General features: G+C 43.3%; 1 protein-coding gene and 1 long non-coding RNA gene across 3 annotated transcripts; one reads left to right on the top strand and one right to left on the bottom strand.

Moving 5' to 3' along the window:
* Window positions 1-2,851: 2,851 nt before the first annotated feature.
* Window positions 2,852-4,999, bottom strand: LOC142893520 (uncharacterized). The gene is made up of 3 exons (XR_012927716.1): window positions 4,795-4,999; window positions 4,285-4,402; window positions 2,852-3,761 (listed from the first exon to the last, which is right to left on the bottom strand). It is a non-coding gene; the product is annotated as an uncharacterized LOC142893520 (long non-coding RNA).
* A 301-nt stretch (window positions 5,000-5,300) lies between these two features.
* otud4 (OTU deubiquitinase 4) lies at window positions 5,301-19,722 on the top strand. Of its 2 annotated transcripts, none has more exons than XM_076034159.1 (21): window positions 5,301-5,698; window positions 7,314-7,397; window positions 7,553-7,603; window positions 7,745-7,791; window positions 7,961-8,033; window positions 9,017-9,098; window positions 9,366-9,525; window positions 10,388-10,427; window positions 10,546-10,651; window positions 11,366-11,430; window positions 11,518-11,618; window positions 11,713-11,810; window positions 11,902-12,061; window positions 12,613-12,745; window positions 12,981-13,049; window positions 13,366-14,092; window positions 14,871-15,650; window positions 16,204-16,244; window positions 16,444-17,101; window positions 17,260-17,336; window positions 17,995-19,722. In XM_076034159.1, exons 1-21 carry the CDS (start codon window positions 5,561-5,563, stop codon window positions 18,496-18,498), a joined length of 4,194 nt encoding a protein of 1,397 aa, XP_075890274.1. In that variant the 5' UTR covers window positions 5,301-5,560; the 3' UTR covers window positions 18,499-19,722. The 2 variants fall into 2 exon arrangements, with proteins under 2 accessions (XP_075890274.1, XP_075890272.1); XM_076034157.1 differs by having other exon boundaries at window positions 13,363-14,092.
* Window positions 19,723-20,323: the final 601 nt, after the last annotated feature.

The following is a 20,323-nucleotide window of genomic DNA, read 5'->3' as shown; positions in this document are numbered from 1 at the left end:
TATTGATGATGTATTTGTGTTTACATAACTACATGGGGCTATGAAGACTCAAAAATGTCTTAACTATAACTTGCACTACATGTAGATTTGCTTTGACACAAGAAGTCAAGAGTGTGTAAGCCTTTTTTTTCTTTTTCCTTTTTGAAAAATGAACAAACTCTTCACACAGAAGCCACAGTCAAACTGCTCCTCTGGAGTGTCAGTACAGGCATGTTCTATCCAGGTGAAACAGACAAAGAGTTCTGATGTTACTAGCAACATGTGGGTGGAGCTGGCAGTGGTCAGAGCCATAGACTAACAGGTTTTTAACAGGTTGCGTCAAAATAGCTTTAGAATGGCCACGAGGTCTCATTGCATAGCACCACTCAGGATTCAGTGTCATATTTTTAAAACATTAGTTTGAATGGTAATTGCATAATAATAACAATAATAATAATAATAATAATAATAATAATAATAATAATAATAATAACAATAATAATAATAATGATAATCATAATAGCGGGCGACACGGTGGCACAGTGGTTAGCAAGAAGGTCGTGGGTTCGATTCCGGGCCCGGGACCTTTCTGTGCGGAGTTTGCTTGTTCTCCCTGTGTCTGCGTGGGTTCTCTCCGGGTTCTCCCGCTTCCTCCCACAATCCAAAAACATGCATGTGAGGTCAATTGAACACTCTAAATTGTCCATAGGTGTGCATGTGAGTGTGAATGGTTGTTTGTCTCTATGTGGCCCTGCGATGCGCTAAGACAGCTGGGATAGGCTCCAGCAGACCCCCGTGACCCTGATCTCAGGAAGAAGCGGGTATGGAAAATGAATGAAATTATAATAATAATAATAATGATGATGAGGGGGCCCAGACAAAAATAATTATTTTTGCACACTCTACCTTTCAGGAAGTGTGTGCTATATTACAACCATTTGGAAATGACTCCTGTGATGTCTCAAAGCCTTCTTCCACTTTCCCCCCTTTATCTCTTACATTTATTGACATCTATTTTACCGTGATAAAATATTTTCAGCTTCTAAAATGTGGCCAAACTGGGAAAACTAGACTCTGTGTTTCCTTGCCTTCCATGTTTTATAGCTTAGAGCTTTTTCCAAATCTGACCACACTCAGCTCCTCCCAGGTTGGCTGGTGTCAGCAGTGATGTCACAGTGACCCGTAGTCATTTCTGTGTCATAGCAGCAAGCTAGAGAGATACACCAATGAATGTCAGCAAAAGAAGATGTAGGGGGGCTGCACCTGTGCTGCCCACTTGGTTGTAAAACAGTCACGTAAAGTCAGAGCCAGCTGAAGCAGCTCTCTCACTTCTTAATGTCTTAATATTCTGTTTTGGTTTATTTCATTTCTCTTTCATTTATAGCAGTTGCTAACATATTAAAGGTATTATAAAACGCTGAAGTGAAAATAAAATCTAAAATGGTCAAGAAAATAAGAAAAAGCCCCCATGTTTTGTCATGTTGGTAACTTTTCTGTTCATTGCCTGGTTGTTATATGTAGTGTAGAGGCCCTGCAATGATTTCTTTCAACTGCCAATTACGTGATAATATGTCAACCTTAGGCTCACATTTGCTGATTACAGGTTAAAAGATAGTTTGCTGGCTTTCTCGCGAGCAAGCAATCAAGCTTTTTAATCACATTGTCATGAATATGTAATTTAGAAGCATTTTACAGTACGTAACATTTTCCAGTTGGACATGTATTTCCGCAGCTTTTGGCAGTATGCCTTGATTTGGTCCAAGGTTTGCCATGTTTTTTAATTTTCCTCAAACTGAGAACGGACAATTGAAAGACCCTAACTCCACTTTATTGTAATAACACAGTGACAACAGATTAAAGACAACTGTCCATGTCAATATGGCAGCTTAAACAAATAGAACCTCATAAAACAGCACTGAAAGCCCTGTTCTTGTTAAGCTGAGCAAATACAGTGTGATTATTCTTTATCAATATATGCCTTGGCAAGCTAAGTCTTATTTAACGAGTGATTTCAAACCACTTCTCATTCATTTATGAATTATTTTCCATTTATTACCATTGCTTGATCTGAAATGTGTCATGTTGTATATTTATGATCACTTCTTTAAAATCTCATTGACAGTGTCTAAATTAGGTGAACCAAGGAGATAAACCAAGGAGATACTCCTTGGAGTCCCATTTAGAGGGTCACTTTAAATATAGCTTTGTGAAACCAGATTGCAATTTGCACATCATGAAAAATAAAGGTTTATTCAATCAGTTTTTGTGTCTTATATATCAGAAGGCAAATTACAAACAAACAAAGAAAAGACAATATTTGATTACTGCGAAGCCTTGCAGAGCGATGATCAGTACAATTTTAAAGTTTCACTTTTTCAATCTTTAGGTAGTTTGTTTATTTTTTGCCATTCAGTACCTTAAGAACAACTTGAAATGCCATGAGCACTGTGAATTACCCTTAATTCATGTCAATGGAACACAAGTCTTTTGGACTTTTAATACCTATTAACGCCTGATAGGGCTACATTAAAAAAAATCATGTATATGTAAATATACACACGTATATGATTACTATGTTAATAGCCTTGACTTGTGAGGTAGAAAGTTGAGCAAAGTCCCAACGGCTCATTTCAGCTCAATAACACACAAAAAGCCAGCACATCTAGAAATTGTTCTTTTCGTACTTGGTGTGTTAGTTGGTATGCCAGTAATGCAAAAACAAACAAACAAACATGTTAAAAAGCTGAAAAAGTCAGTTTTTCAAATTAGGACATTAATGAATAGAATGCAAATATTCCATAAACAGCAGTAAATGAATTATTGAGATTTATTTGCAGCCACCATTAATGTTGTCTTACCTGTTGCACAGGTTATACAGCAGGTGGATATGGACGTGACTAACCACTGTGTCTCCACCCTCCACCAATAATCATGTGGGTTCACTTTTGTATATTACTGACAAATCATATTGCATGTTACTGATACTGATGATGATGTATGATGAGACTGTACAGCTATACATATCAACACAGAGCAGCTTTATGTCAGGAACAATGCATCTTTACTTCTGTTAAAAAAAAAAAAAAGTACTTCTATTTACAATTTAAATAGTGCCTGCTGATTTCTGTGGATTGTTGAAGCATTGATGTTAAAACATTAAAAAAAAAAAAACAAGCCTTCTTTTTTGGAAGTGCATATTATACTGGGTCTTAGCCACCTGCTGCAGTGATAATAAAGTTTAATGTCACCGGATTCACAGCTACTCACCCCCTTGTTTGCGTACTTAAATTCCAGAGTGAAATTATGTAACAGTTCAAAAGAAATCTGTTCCGTGTTGCTGATTTTATTTCTTTCACTTCCATGAACCGGCGTTCTTCATACCATAGAATGGCAAATGCAGAGTCTGTTTAATAAATGAGAGACATCGGAATGCATGAAGCCTTTTAGAGAGAAATCAGGGATGAAGGTCACACATCACACTCTCCAAACGAGTGGGAGGATGAGTGTCAATTGCCATGGGTCCGTCCCCTCCGCTGTGGTTGCCACGGTTACCTGGCATGTTGTAGGTCTCCACGGTGGTGAGCAGAAGGCCTGTCCATTGGCTGTGAGTGGCTTGAGGCTTGGCCAATCATTTGGAAGTGTGAAGGCGCGGGGAGGGCAACAAAGCACGTGCACTGAGAGGTCGCCGTTCATTTCCGGTGGACTGGTGCACAATGGAAGAGAACCGAGGAGCCAGAGCTGGCGGAGGAAGGTGACGAGATCAGAGATGGAAGAGGTTTAAACTGGGAAGATAAAACAAAGCAGGTGAAGAAAAGGTTAAAATTACACAAGGCTTTTAAGTGTAAAATTGAGGAAACCATCATATTTACTTTTGGCTATGAGGTCAAAGGTCAAGGGTTGACAGCAAGTTCATACATGTCGCATCAAGAGAATGTGGAGAATTTCAGGTCATGCAGGACAATGACAATATACAATATGTTTGACATTAGGACTTTACGACCCAAAATGTTACTCTAATGGTGATGAAATAGATTGAAACCATTATGGGTCATGTAAGCATTATAAATGTAAAATGAAAATGGTCAAACAAAGCTAGCAAAACTATCTTAACAATATTGGCATTATACATTACAGCTATTTTCCCTTTATTTCAGCAAAAACACAACACTTTGTGATTTGTGGTGCCTCCTGCTGACGCAGTTTTGGCATTTATTCAAAGATACTTGAGTCATGCTTAATGTCATGATTTAATAAAAGATGCAATGGACATCTTTCTAATTCTGAATCTGATTCTGACATGCTCACAGTATTACTCTGAGTCTTAGCACTGTCCATGACTGAAATCAATAACTGCTCAGGTGAAAGAAATAAAAAGGGGGAACCATGTAGCGCTGGGAAAAGAAAGGCCAAGATCTTTGCTGAGCTGTATGCAGAAAGATAGGAAAAGGAAGTAATCGTAATGGGAGATCAGGAGTTTTATATTAAAGATCAATGTACCACTTTTAAAATTCTCCTTAAAATTGTTAAGTAAATCACAAATTTGTGCATGCATATTAAGACTTCTTCATTTTCCCAAGTGTTTCCCCCTCTTTGCTAATATTTGCTAATATTCTCATATCTCACAACATTCCATTAAAATTACATATTTCATTTTTAACATTGTTTTTTTTTTAACATTTGCATGTTGAAACCTTTTAGAATATAAAGAATGAGAGATTTGTATACTTTGGATATGTTGGATTTAAACAAATCAAAATAAAGGACAAAAATAAATAAACATTCGTTTTCAGAATTCTCTGCAACGATTTCCGGTACCTCTAATTTTCTACGACTTGATTGTTGACGATGAGTCGGTGGCGTTTACGCTGATGAACGCTTGACCGGGGATTTTCAATCACGCCCTGCATTGAAAACAAATGTAAACCTCATTTGTGGAAAAACTCTAGCAGTTGGTTAATCTCTGTGTACATCCGTCATGTTTTCCTGGCTAACGAAAGTATTTGAATATGCTTTTATTTTGACAGCAGGCAAGGGAGGGTCTTTCATGACAGAAGATGGATGTTTCGCATGAACGACACCTTTCGAAGTTTTTGTTTGCTTAAAGGTTTTTTTTTATTAGTCAATGCTAGTTACAATCGAACTAGCTTTTTTTGTTGAAAAAATATACATGCGTCATTACATTTCATTTGATCATGATTAACCTACGCAGAAAAACCGGAAGTGCTGCAACACATTACTTGTAATTAACAGCGCAGACGAAGAAGGGGGCGTGTTGCGCCTTGTTACCCTAGTGCCTGCTAACTGCGAGCTAAAGTTAACTGCAGTTACTTTCACTTTCTAACAGTCCGCAGACCTCTTGTTGGATAAACGCTGTTTCTTGGGAAACGAAACTGGGACAACAGTTGTGGACTTCGACCCTGGTTAGATCCTAGATGTGGTTTTTCAATCCGTTTGGGGAGTGATAGTGTCACTTTGTGCCGGTGGCGTCTGAAAGATTTCACCGCTACCTGTCAAAACGTGAAGTTGTTATAGCGTTCGCCATTTGCTGGCTAGCGCTAGCGGCTAGCCTCCCTCCGCTAGCATGGACGGCGGCAGCAGTCAGAGTCATGAGGAGCGAGGCGCAGAGAAAATGATGGACGACTACCTCAAGTCACTCGGTTTTCATCGGAAGAAGATTGCTAAGGACGGCTCGTGCTTATTTCGTGCTGTCGCCGAACAGGTAACAGGGTTTGTTGACTTACAATGCTACTGCCACAAGTTTGAAATGCTGCTCGACTGAACTCCGGCAGGCTATGTCCGTGCGCAATGCTGATGCACGCTAGCAAGTGTTCAATAATTAGCTGAGTTTATTCTCACTAAATTTAAGTTTTCACATGAACGCTTAAAAACTTTTAGCTGAATTGTAAAGGGTTTTCTCCGAGCGTTTTGAAATCATCAACTTATTGGCTGCATGTAAAAGTTTTATACTAGCTTTTGAAATAGTAGGATTGTTTGTCAGTCTGACAGATTTGTTTTCACCTCTTCTGCAATGCAGTTTGTTTTCTTGTGTAATAGATTAGATATTCTGTGTGAGTTTGCAGTGAGAAATTACATTATCAGCGCTTTGACTGTAATGTTGAACTGTGATTCTGGACTGTAATGGTCTGATTGAATTAACATTTCCTCAAGATTATTATTATTTTTTTTAATTTTCAGTTAGACTTTGTTACTTTGTTGGCACTTGCTTCTTTCGCCCCTATTCTCCTATAGTTACTCCTCACATTCTGTGGTGGTTTGCAAAAGTGTTCAATCCCATTGAACGTTTCCACATTTTGTCACATTACAATGCAAATGTAAAAGTGTTTTTTTTTTGTTGTTGTTGTTTTTTTTGTTTTGTTTTTTAAAAATAGGTTTAAGTGGATGGGAAATGATACATGGTTCTATTTTTTTTTTCTTTTTTAACGAATAAAAACAGTGAGAAGAGTGACTCGCAAAAGCAGTCAGCCCCCTGATTCAATACTTTGTTGAGCTGCCATTTGCTGCATTTGCAACTGCAATTCTTTTGGGAGCCGTCTCTACCAGCTTCGCTCATCTGGACACTGAAAATTTTGCCCATTCATCTTCCTGCATCTGCCTCTTTGCATTTGCATCTGAGAACGGCAGTTTTCAAGCATTGCTAAATATTGTCAAGCGGATTAAAGTCTGGACGTTAACTGGTCAATTCTAACACGTGAATATGCTTTGGTCTAAACATTGTGGTCCTGGCTGTATGTTGAGGGTCGTTGTCCTGCTGGAAGGTCAACCAGCTCCTCAGTCTCAAGTCCTATAGGGACTCTGGGACCCGTTTTCAAAAAATACCGTTTCGCGGACCCAAAACGCCGTTGCCGTGTGGACGAAACGCTGTAACGGTTAAATACTTTACCGTTTCCACCAAAAAATGTTCCCGTGTGGACGGGACCTAAGAGGTTTTCCTCCAAGTCTGCCTTGCATTATGCTCCAACTCTGACCAGCCTCTCTGTCCCTGCCGAAGAGAAGCACCTCCTTAGCATAATGATGCCAACACCATACTTTGTTGTTTTGGTGTTGTCCTTGGTCTATATGAGGCCTTCACAGCAGCATCTATGCCGCTCTGAAGGGCAGTGTCGTTGAGTTGGATGAAGTGGACACTTGTGTTTGTTATTTCTATGGTGAATGACCTTCTTAAAGAATTGTGTGGCCTGCGTTGACTTACTCCCAAGTTTTAAAATGTCTACTGAAAGAATTTAATTTCATATATTTTATTTGCCCTGAGGCCATCTGGCATTAACTTGTTTTTATGTGTTTCTTATTTCTCTTGATCTTTGGCCGCCCATTAGGTGCTGCATTGCCAAAGCCTTCATACTAAAGTTCGAGCTCGGTGTGTGGAGTTCCTGAGGAATAACAGGAAGACCTATGAGGCGGTACGTGTCACTGCCGCAGGTGGTACAATGATCACTTGGCAGCACTTCTCCCTTAAATCTCAATTCATGTGAATGTGCTTAAAGTTGCAATCTATAACAACCGCTGATGTTTTTTTCTCCTGTTTTTTTTTTTTTGTCTTTTTTTTTAACTGAAGTTTATTGAAGGTGACTTTGAAGACTACCTGCATAAGCTTCAGGACCCTCAGGTACAGCACTGAGCACTGCCTGCACATTTGTTTAGATAATTCTGTTTATTGATGTCAATAGTGGATATCAATATAGATGTCTACACGTAATGAGAGACGAGGAGAGAGAGAGAGATTTCAGTGACGTTTTCTATTTTTCAGCAATGGGTGGGAGAAGTCGAGATCAACGCACTGGCCGTCATGTACAAGTAAGACACACATTAATGCAAAAATGTCAATAATGTGAAAAAGTTCAGATCAAGCATGATTGTCACATTTTGCACAACATATAATTAATTTATTATTAATAATAGGTCGTTGCTCTTTCCTAATATTTTGTTTTCATGTTGATAATTGTTTGTCTTGTCTTGTTTGTAGGAGGGATTTCCTGATCTTCCAGGAACCGGGCAAACCAGCAGTGAACATCACCAGCAACAACTTCACGGACAGGGTTAGGCTTGCCGACTGTAGCATGTTAATATCGGCTTTCAACAACAAGAGTAGGACTAATGAAAGGGCTGCACAATAAATGGATCTTGAATTGTAATTGGATTAATCGGTCATTTTAGTTTGTGTTAATTGTGTCTGCAGTTTTCATAGGTTTGTGTCTTTCTTTTGTTCAGACAAGGTCTTTGTCCTGCCTTGACATGTTTCAGCAGAGCTTCCGCCTTCCTCAGAAGCGTCGTTTGGTGGCATTGGATCAGGGAGGCGATTGAAATAAGGAGATGGGGTACCGGGTATGATGAATAAGGGAGCCTACATGCTCTCTCACACCTGGAGCAGCATCCTGGAGAGGCTAGCGGACAGTGGGAGGCGCGACACACCTGTCAAATCTGACAGCTTGGTCACGCCTCCATAACATCAGCTGATAGATGAGTCGCACACGCCACCAAGTGACACCTGTGAGGAACGCGGAAGCTCTGGCGAAACATGTCAAGGCAGGACAAAGCCCTTGTCTTAGCAAAGAACGATACAAACCAATCAATCGTTTTGATTTTGTAAGAAAAAAAAAAGAAAAGGTAAAGCTTTCCCTTTGCAGTATGACTCTTTCTTATTTTACTATGACCTGCACAAGAGAGCAAGAAATAGCTAAATGCAATTTGTGATGGTAACATTTTGCCTTTGACGTAAGAAACAATGCAGAGTGCCTTGGTTTCATAGTTTTAACAAAAGATGAAATTAATTCAAAACTTCAGTTTTCCGACAAAGAAATGTGGGTTTTATTATTGGCCATAATTGTGCAGCCCAGCTTTAAAATATTGGAATCAATTAATTTCTTACAAGTTCCATGCATTCCTTGAATGAACTTGAACCCACTGCACTTAAAATCAGAGTTGTGTCTATTATTTCCATTTTTTAACTGTTCGTCATGTAAAAAGCCCCATCTAATGTAATTTTTGAAAATGTCTTTGACTTTCCTTTGTTGTCCATCAGGTGCTGTTGTGTTTTCTGAATGGAAATCACTACGACTCTGTTTATCCCATCAGTCACCTTAAGAATGCTGCCCTTTGCCAGTGTGAGTGTTTTTCACTTCACCATGTTTGTTTGTTCAACAAAGATACATTTTCTGTTCTTGTACGAACCCGGCTGTCTGTTGTGGGAGCAGTGTTTGTTTTTGAACGATTAATCATTTTAAAAAACATTATGGAATGGAATGCCCTTTTTCCTTATAAAAACACAACAGTTAGGTTGAAGAGCCAATTTCTGTGACTTTACTGGCATTACTTTTACTACTCTGACTCTTAACATTTTGACCTAAAATGTCTTTTTTTGTGCCCTGCAGCCATCCTGTACGAGCTGCTGTACGATGGTGTGTTTAAAGTTGACCAGAGCGTCCTGGCTCAGTGTCAACGTGCTGCCAGGAATGATGCCCTGAGTGACGACAACCTGCCTCTGTGTGGCAGCAGTGACGAGTCCGACACTGATGCTGGAGAGACCCTCTGGTGGGAAAGCCGCTTGGCTCTTCAATTTTTAGAGAGTTTTCTAAAGACAAAAGCTCATTTGTTTTCATGAGAGCTCAAGATGTGAACATTTGCCTAAAAGCTGTTTTTTTTTTTTTTTTTTTTAATCCAATTTCTTTTTTAACTCTTTAGATTAAACAACCAAGTGAACTTTGACCTCCAAAAACTGATTTCACCCTCGACACGATTTCAAATATGGCTGCCTTTAATGAATCTCCCTCCCATTCTGTCTTCCTCTCTTGCACACATACACACACACACACACACACACACACACACACACACACACACACACACACACACACACACAGCACAGGCACAGACACATACATTCACACATGCACAGAGGCAGACTGCAGATTGCTTTGCTGTTCCACTCTGTGCATTGTGTGTGCAGCCTACCAAACATCGCCTTTGACACACGATGGTCAGCAAATTCAGAAGAGGTCACCTCTGATTGGGCATTGCAATACTTTTCCAGAAAGCAAAAGTAGGCGACTACTAATAATGGTGGTAAACTGACAAAAAACAAACAAAAAACGACCGTAATTACTGAATGATAAAATGCTTTTTATTGCATATTATTGTGATTTCCAATTTGTCCACTAGGTTGCAGCAAGTTGCCAATTTATAGCAATACTCCCACCTCCCACTGCTCACCTCCCTTCCCTCCCCCTTGTTCCACAGGTTGTTTGCTGGTGTGTGGGAAACACTTTCTTTTTTATCACACTATATGGCATTTAAAATAGATGTTATTTATCTATATTGTTTTATTACAGTATTTTCAGTCGGTAATAAAAATCCCAAACTCAAAAGGTGTGTTTGCATGTGTGCTATGTTGCAGGGTTGAAAATGAAGCGCCTGCGGCTCCAAAACCCAACAAGGTAATGTAACCCACCACTGCACATCAGAGGAATACATTTTACTCTAGTACATTTGCACCGACTTGTCTGTCGTATATACTACCATTCACATTTCTCACGTCATGGGTTTGTTTGTCAGGGCCGTGGGCGGCGTGGGACGCAGCTGCCTGAGAGGGTGAGGCGTTCACTCAACCCGACTCTGTTCAGAAACATCGACTATGACATCTGGCACAAAACCAAGAGAGGTGAGGCCAACTGAGGAATCACTGCACAACTTCTGTTAGACTGAAACATCCTAGAAGCTGAGGATTTATCAATGGATAACTGGAGGGCCGCAAATGTTCCAAATCAAAAGAGGCCGATTTACTAAGATCCCAATTAAGGGCCGCTAGACTGCATGCAAATGCTAATAGATTGCATGTCGTCGTGCCGGTCATCGACTAAGATTTCATGCGCGATTGCCAACATGGGCAGAAGTGGTAGAGACTGGCCGAGTGAAATTAGGTCTTTGTGAAGTGTAAGGCTCATGACAAGTGTCTTTCAATCACATCGCTGGTGTTGGCCACCTGCTCAGCCGTGTGTGGCCAGTGTTTTGTGCAAAGTTAATGCCTGCCTTTCAAAGGTGTTAAATAATAATACAAAAATAGTTCATCTAATCTATTGACATCATCTCTGACCAATGTTTTGCACATTCTGTCAGAAATTATTCATGAAGCCAAACGCACCAAATGGACTTGTGTGAAGTCACAACCCTCTTCACACCCGGCAGGAAGCTTGTTAGCTTGATTTAGCTGGAGCTAACGAGCTAACAAGCTCTTCATTCAGCGAGTGTCATGACGTTTGCCCCATGTGTTTTACAAGAATTTCCTGAATTTGAATTTAAAAAATAAAAAATGAGTCAGTGTATGTATATGTAGGTATGTGCACGTATATATCTTTATTCTGTTGTGATTTTATAGCGCAACAGAAGATGGACTATCACATTGCTGCTGGGATGCAGTTCTCTGTGGGAGACCGCTGCAAGGTCCGTGTGGTTTGGAAGGTAATGACATAAAAGTCTCTGCCCAGAAATGCGTTGTTCATTGTGTTTGTGTGCTCTCATCACCTGAAGGTTTGTCAAGATGGAAGTGGGCGGGCCTACACTGCGACCATAAAGCAGCTGTCCACTGACAACGGCCTAGTGACGGTTTACAGTGAGGAGTTTGGCCAAAAGTAGGTCACAGTATCACGCTGGATGTAGAAAGTACACTGAGATGCGCAGTGCACAGTACTCCTTGTGTTCAATTTTTAATTATTCTTTTTTCAGCGAGGTTCCTCTGTGGTCTCTCCGGCCTCCCACCAATGAGCCCAAAAGCTGGAGCACTGTGGCCGGCCGTGAGAAGAGAATCAGCAATGGACACGGAGGTGGTTTTGCATGCGCTCACAAACACACAGACGGAAAGATTGCATTTAAAAAGATCTTGAAGTCATTTGAGTTTCCTTGTCCCCCTCTCAGACTGGGAGGACAGGGGCCGGGGCAGAGGCAGGGGGAAGCACATCCCGGCATCCTCCTCGGTCTCACAGGCCACAGCGCTCGGCTCCAATGGCCGTGTGATGAAGCAGCAGTCGTGGCCACCGCACACCACTGCAGATGAGCAGGGAGGAGGGAAAACCAGGTTTGTGCCTTAAGTGTGTTGTTGGTTTCTTTTCTGTGATGTAGAAACCATTTAGATTATTCGTGCTTTCTGTTGCAAGGGCTACATGTTATATTATTTCACCACTAGGTGCCCTAGTTTCACATCGCTCGTGCACAACACCACGTTCCCAGCAGCCGCTGCATAACGAGCACCTCAACAGAACACACAAGTATATCCTCACAATCCTGGCTGTTCTGTGTTAATAGTCAAGTGATGAAGCAATTAGAATGAGCCACCATGTTATCATGACATCATTTGCATTGAACAGTTTCTCTTCCCAGCTGTTTTTAAATTGACACTGTGTTATTAGCAGCAACGGGCTGCCATCGTTGAGACAGGCAGCGAGTTTACATTGACATGATGGAGCAGCAGAACAGCACACACAGGGGGCGCTATGATGTCACTTTGTGCTGTAGACGTCATGATGTTCCCACTTCTTTCCACAGCACTGTGTGATTTCCTCAAGTCTATTAAACTGAATAATGCGTACAACCACATTTTCTTTTCTATCGTCCGGCTTCAATATGTAGGAGGTCTATTAGCACAGTGGACTCTTCCTTTGGTTTGACTGAGGAGCAACGCTCGGCCAAAGAGAAGGAGGAGAGGAGCATCGCTCTGGTGGAGATCCAGCGAAGAGATGAGCACAGTTTTCCAGCCCTTGGGGTAAGTTACAGAACACAGCCACACTGGGGACCCACAGAAGGTGTGCTTTTAAGGTGTGAGAACCCCAGTTGGTGATGATTTTCTTACATTCGGACCAAAGTGAGAACAACAGCAAAAGAAGCAGTTCAAGGCATCATCTGCTATAAATCTCACAGATGATGAGGCCATGAAATCCTTTCATAAACATTGTTGTAAGTAATTGACGCCAACATCGTGACTCTTCTTCATTCTTTAGACCCCCACGATGGCGGACGGAGGGAGAAAGAAAGCCATGGACAAGAAGAAAGCTCAGAGAACCAAGACGGTGCGATTGCTTGCAGTCGGACTCTGCTGAGATGTTTAGTTTTCAATCAAACAAATTCTTTGTAGAGATCAATTTGCAGTGTCAGAATAGTTGTTGCCTTTAAACAACATTGGGTGACTGTTGACTGGAACAGCAGTGTTGGCTGTTAACATAATGAGTAATTCATTCTTCTGTGACAGTGGATCGGTGTATTAACATATCCAATTTTCCTGGTAATTTAGAAACCCAATGTTGTACAAGTCCAGTCATGTGAGACATTTTTCATTATATGAATTAGGAGGATTAAAGTGAGAATTCCTTTGTCATTCAATAGAAGAGCCCAGTGGAGGACATCCAGGCAGCGGCTCCCTCTGACGGCAGGCAACCCAGACCTTCCTCCCCTGCCGCTCCCCCTGCCCCTCCCCCAACCATCTCCACTGCTTCCACCCTCGTCACTGAAAAACCTCCCGCTGCTCCGGCCCCCGAGGGCGACTCCAGTGACGCTCAGCTAAACGGAGCCCCTGCAGTGTCCAGCCCGGCCGTGGCCGTGGCCGTCGCTTCGACAATCAAACCCTCCCACGCCTTGGCCGCCGTCCGGCCCACTTCCCCTCCCGCTGCGGCCACCGCCGCCACTGCCAAACCCTTGGCGGCGGCGGCAGGGGGCGCCGTTCCTCTGAGCGGCCCGTCCCCCGTCTCCTTCCTCACGCCCGTCCTCCCCGTCGCCTCGTCTCCCCCCACCTCCGGCGCCCTGTCTTCCTCCTCCCCTCCACCTTCTTCCTCTTCCTCTTCCATTTCCGCGCTTCTGGCGAAATCGGTCGCGCTGCCGCCCCCGACTTTCATCGCTCCCGTTGCCCCCGTCAGTGCGCAGGGCTTCCTCCCTCCCAACTCCATCCCAAGTAGCTCTGTAGCACCTGTTGAGATGCACTTCCTGGCCCCCCGGCCCCTCCCCTCCTCATTGCCCCAACCCCTCCCCTCTTCAGCCCTGAGCTTCTCCTCTTCAGTCTCTTCGGTCCATCATGCCGCTCGGGTCCACAGTGCTTCTTCAGTCTCAACGCAAACTCCCAGTAAGTGCATTTAACATAAAATAAAGTAAAACTTTTTTGTACCTGCAACACCTTGGTTTTGTTGTGGCGTTGCAGATAGTGGTCAAATATGTGGAAAAACTGCCAGCAACAACTCAAGCGTGCATCATCGAAAATTTCATTCAACAATTCAATAATTAAATTATCAATGGTGCACACAGAGCATTTTTCTTTTTACCTTGTGCGTCATTGGTCAACCAATCCTTTTTTCTGACTGTTGTAATGTGCTCTTTTTCCCTGCAGGGGGAGTAAAAACACAGTTTCAGTAGCTGCATTTCCATTACAGTTTTTCTCAAAATAAAAGCGATATTTGTAAAATTTCGACAAAGTACAATTGTGATTTGCGGGTGTTTCCGTTGAATGGTGTGAAGCGCATAAACCGTAATTCTCGTAAAATCTCGTCCCGTGAGATTTACGAGAATTACGTTTGCGATTGTTAGTTTACGTTTGTTTACTGTCAAGAATGGTTGTTAGATTTTTTTCTTTGATCACTTCCAGTTTTACCAGTTTTTTTTATTGCGATATTTAGATTTTGCACAATTCTAGGGGTAATGGAAACGCGGCTAATGACCGACCCTTTAGTATTGCTGTGCATTTTTCACTTTTTTGTCTAGTTGCCTTGGGCCTTCACCTTTTGACTCTTGTTGTGTAGTTTGAGAGTGCTTGTTGTTTCCACTTAGCTCATTCTAGTGGCCCCACCACTAGCAAGATGGATGCTGCTGGGAAGATTGTTCATGTTTGCTCTCTCTTTCCCTCACAGCTGTTGGCGCCACCCCGGCCGCATCCCAGACCCCCCGGATCCAGTCCAAGACTGATCCCCCGGTGTCTCTCCCACCGAGCCAGACCCAGGCTGCGGTCACCAGGGAAGACCCCCATTCTTCCGCTGCTCCAAATCAAAGCACAGTGCTGCAGATGCAGCCTGAGACCAAGACTTTCCCCCAGCCCTCTCATCCTTCGCACGCACAGCATCAGTCTTCGCCGCAGGCTGAAGCCGCCTCTCTGCCCGAGACCCAGAGCCGTCAGTGTGCCCGCTCAGGTCAGGCCCCCGTCTCCCTCCCGCAGCCCCAGAGCCTGTCTCAGCCCCACAGTAACCCTCCTCCAGATGCCTCCTACCACCACCACCACCACCACATGGCTCAGTCCACAGTGTCCTCCACTGCTGCTCAGCAGCTCCAACCCTCTGTTGTCTATTCTCATCCCTCCGCCTCCTCCGCTCAGCTGCCTCTCCACTCCCAGATTCCCGCCAGACAGACGGATCAGCCAGAGACGGCACTCCCACCTGCCAACCTTCAGCCCCATCCCCCCGTCCCCCCCCTGCAGTCACCTCAACCCTGTCACCAGCCGCCTGTACTGCCTGCGCACCCCCCTCCTCCTCTTCCTTCTCCTTACCCTCAGCCCATCGCAGGGGTTGTTCCTCTGCAGCAGCTGTCCCAGCTCTATCAGGACCCCCTGTACCCTGGCTTCCCCCAGGGGGAGAAGGGCAGCGTGGCGCCCATTCCACCGTTCTCCTCCTGCAGGTTTGGGGAAGACTTGCCCCAAGGTGAGAGAGATGTGTTTTGAAAAGGAGAAGATTATTGGAAGTTTTTCCATGATTGTGTTTACTGCTTAGGACTTCAACTACGGGTGCACAGATACCACTTTTATACAGAACAAGTAGGGTATGAGTACTCGCATTTCAGTACTCACCGATACCAAGTACTTAATAAGGCCATTAGACATTACAGAATTGTTTCCACATATGTTCTGTTATTTGAACAACATTCCTCAGCATATTTTCCCAGAGAACACGAGCAACTGTCACTAGGTTCACTGCAATAGAAAAAAATGAACAAAATTGTCATATATATACATACACAACTGGTATTAGTGTTGTGGTATCAGCACGTATTTCATGAGTACGAGTAGAGCACTCAAATAGTAACGATACCCAATACTGGCATCAGTACCGGTGCATCCCTGACTTTAACCATGCAACAGAGAAGTAAAGGCACATTCCAAAGAAAAATACATTTGGCATGTGTAACATAACATACTGGATGTAATTATGATTCAATCAAGACGTAACCATTTATTATGTTTCTCTTCCTCCGCAGATAAAAATGTCTTAAGATTTTTCTACAACTTGGGTGTTAAGGTAAGACTAAGAAAAATGTTGCACTGAAGCCAAAATGATAAAAACTGAAAAAAATATACTGTATAGTATAGTATTTATAATACTGTTACCGGTAAAGGTTTCATAAAGTGTCAGTAGTATCCTGTGTGTCTTCAAGTTGTTTTGTTGCTTGAGGAAACTGACCTCTACATTCCTGCCAACCCCCCCCCCCACCCCCCAGGCCTACTCCATGCCCATGTACCCCCCATACATTTACCTCCTCCCTCTGCAGCAGACTCACACCATGCACCCGCGGGGGCCGTCCCGCTCCCCTTCCCCTTCCCCCACCCCCACCCCCCAGTACTCCTCCACCGGCCACCACGTCCAGCACCAGGAGGCCTACCCCCACCCACAGTACCCTCCGCCTTCTCTTCCCGCTCATTTTGAGCAAGCCCCGATAGCCCCCCAGCACTGCGAGGCGTTCCACTCGACCAGGTACCCCATCACTGAGCCCTCGCAGCAGCAGCAGCAGCAGCAGCAGCTTCCCTGCCCCTCGCTGCCCTGGCAGCAACAGCAGATTCCCCCACCCAGCAGCTCAAGCTTCCCAGTTGGTTATCCCAGCCCCACTCCGCATTACCCAGTCCCCCAGCAGATTCCTCAGGGTTACCACCCCAGTCAAGGCCAAGGGCTCCCGCTGTATCCCACAGGTGTGCCCACGTACCCCCACACCACGCTGGGTTACCAGCCTTCGCCGGCTAGAGCGCACGAGGAGCCACAGGTGAACCTGGAGGCGCTGGAGAAGAGCCAGCACGCCTGTGGACCCGCAGACTCAGTGCAGAGCGCTATGGCTGCCAGCTTGGTTAACACTAACAGCAGAGCAGTGGTCCTTCCCAGTTTTGGTACGAAGATTTTTCACCTTGTCTATTGTTGACCAACAAATCCCTTTTTTTTACTGTTATAATATGGCTTGATTTTATGTTTTGTTTTGTTTTTTACCAGCAGGTGGAGTAAAAACACAGTTTGTAAATTTTTTTTTTAAATTTCCCTCCCATTTCAGCTGTGAAGAAGGATCCCATAGAGAGTGCAAGTAGATCCGTCTTGCTGGTAGACCCAACACTCAACAGCAAAGCCATGGTATGCAACACACACGCAGATGTAATTGCTGTAGTAGTGGGTTAAATGCAATTAACATGTGGATTTAAGAAGTGGTTGTGGGAGTTTCCATCGGAAAAAATAATTAATGGAAGCAGTTAAAGAGAGACATTCAGATCTTTATGAGAAAGAAATAATTCAGAGCTGACGTGGAAGCCATTTTCTATTTATTGAGCCTTGGATCTATTCAAGGATCACCGACTACCAGGAGTGGATGAGCACAGATTCATCAGAAAATGTCTTGGCCTAATTTGTCGCGCTCCCTTTCCAAAACATTGACCTTTTTGTCAGGTGTCGAGGACTGAAAGTGTTGCAGTTCATCATGAATGTATTTTCTTGACAGATGGTGAAATAATTATTGTTTTGTCCATAAAAAGTGTTTTAATTAATTCATTATTTGCATAATAACAAATGTATGTATTTAAATCTATTTTTAACAAATATTGGTACAAATATTGTCTGTTTCAGTATATGTCTGTTTTTGTTCTTTTTGGAGTCTTTAGTGAACTATGAGTCAGTGAACAATGATATTAGAATGCCAGAAACACAGTTCTTGGAACACATTGCCCTTTGTGACATCACAAAGGTCACGCAACAGTAGTTTCATTGAATCGATTTATTTTCTCCCTTTTTCTTTCAGCTCGTGTCAAACTCTGTCATGAAGGACGTTGTCGTCGCCATGACGACCGTAAAGTGCAGCAGCAGCAGTAGCAGCACACCTGGCTCTCCCTTACACCACGAGCTCCTCTCCAAGGCGGCCATCGCCATCGACAGCAGCATCTCCCATGGCTACCAGGGCCACCAGCAGCTGCTTCATCCCGCCAGCACGTACCCCTCGCTGGGGGGCCCGGAGCCCAGCCTGATGGGTTACCCGCCCACTGTGGCAGCGCCGACGTCCGTCGGCTGCAACACAACCGAGGACTGGGAGGAGGAGACGCAGGGCAAGCAGGCGAGGCTGAACCACCGAGGAGGAGCGAGGAGGAGCTACAGAGGAGGAGGAGGAGGAGGGAGGTGGAGGGGAAGCTACGACCCACACAGGGCGTCAAACAGGAAGAGGTGTGAGGGAGACGCAGGGCCTCCGCTGAGCTACACCCATTATAACTCCTCCTACAGGGGGAGGGGCAGGGGATACTACGGAGACTAAATCAGCTTTTTGAGCACTTAAGGAAGCATCTTTCCTCCCACGTGGCCATTTGGCTCCGTTTGACATCTTTTGTGTTTGTGTGTCCCCGGTCCTCTCTTGCTAAGCAGGTCGAAAGCTCGCCTGGCTTCAAATTTGGGTTTGACGATGGGGAAAATGCTACTTCATCATTGTATGCATTTGGAATACTACAGAGGGAACATAAATGCAATGAAATTTCCCTCATATAATCTCCCTCTTGGCAAGGTTGTTTGTGCTGCATGTTTGAATGCTAAGTTTACAAATCGGCCACTTGTGAAAGTGTGGCGAGCAGGAAACGGCTTGAAAGTGTCTGCTGACAATTCTGAAGTTTGAAGCAAAGCTGCTCTGGAGTTGATACGTCAGGAAAATTCATTTAGGATTTGTTATCACTGCGTTTTGAGGCTTTTAATTTGACGACGCTCCCGAGTTAATAGGTTAGGGCTTGACAACATTCACCATGTTCTCATCTGTCAGCTCCCTGCTGAAGCTGCTGCTAGTTGGTTTGTCCTTGTTGCTGCAGTGGCAATGCTGGGGAACAGTTAACATGGCAGCGTTTGAACAATTAGTGTCTCATTATTGCCACGTGTTCTGTGTCAAGCCCACTGTGTCACAGTGCGTTTCCAAGATTTGAGCTAGGATCTTCTGTCTTCTGGCTACATTTGCATATTTACTGTCAAGTTACAAACGTTTTTTTTTTTCAAACACCGTAGAGAAACGTAGCAAGGCTATTCATGTAATTTTAACAAACCTTTAAGAATGGACTAAAAGATACATCGGCAGTTCAAACGTACGTCTTGAAGTTGAAGGTCGTCATTTATCCAGCTTCAGTCAGAACCTTTAATGCCACTGGAGGTAGAGGACAGGCAACATAAGGAACACAACAATGTTTTAACACAACAGGATGATTTGAAAGCACCTTGTGCCTGATAAAACTACAATACATTAGGCGGGCGGAATTGGGACGCAGGTAAAATGTGTTACTTGAATGTACTTGGGGTTGTTTCTTTACATTTTTTTTAAATATTGTTTGCTGCTGTGTTAATGGCATTTTTTGTGTCGACGTATTTGTTTTCCTCGCCTACATCAGTTATCTGAGAAATGTTGCTGTTTTCTTTTTCTTCTCAGTTTGTGCGACACTGCTGTACAAAGGCTGGTGTCACCCATATTGAATTTTTTTAAGTGAGTAAATAAAGTTTTTGTTCAGAATTGTTTGCTCCTTAGTCATTTGTGGCATAAACCGATGAGCCTGAACATGTGACTTGCACACGACTTGTGCAGGGTGCCTTGTTGTGCCCGTTTTCAGTGGGGTCATCTAAATTAAATCATCCATAAGCAAACAAGAGTGCTTTTATACTGTATAAAAGCTTGTTCATTGCGGAACTTGACCTATCATTTACAATCGCACAACCGTTCACAGATTTGTGCAAAATAGTAACCGGTGATAAAAATGCTCTGTCAAAAATGTCAGTTTCAAATCAGCATGCCAGTTACATGAACACACATGGCATAGCAAAAGAGTTCAAGAATCGTCTGAGTGATAAGCTCAAAGAATGCATGTTTTCTCTAAACGTCGATGAAGCAACGGCCCAAAATATGAAAAAAAAAAAAAAGAATACTAAATGTAATAGTTTGCTTTTTTGAGGATGATGCGGCTAAATTAGTGACACAACATCTTGCAAGCAGGAAAGTGAATTTAAAGATGTCCTCCAGTGCTATGTCGAATGGAAACAAGTCACCAGTATCTTATTGGACAATTGTGAGGAACTTTTGCAATTTAGAGTAAAAATATTCATACTTTCACTGTTAT

This window comes from Nelusetta ayraudi, unplaced genomic scaffold (genome assembly GCF_046127955.1).
Source record: "Nelusetta ayraudi isolate G7.1 ecotype Tasmania unplaced genomic scaffold, CSIRO-AGI_Nayr_v1 ptg000042l, whole genome shotgun sequence".
Lineage (NCBI taxonomy): Eukaryota > Metazoa > Chordata > Actinopteri > Tetraodontiformes > Monacanthidae > Nelusetta > Nelusetta ayraudi.
Note: the sequence above shows the minus strand (reverse complement) of the source record. Positions and strands in the feature narration are given on the sequence as shown.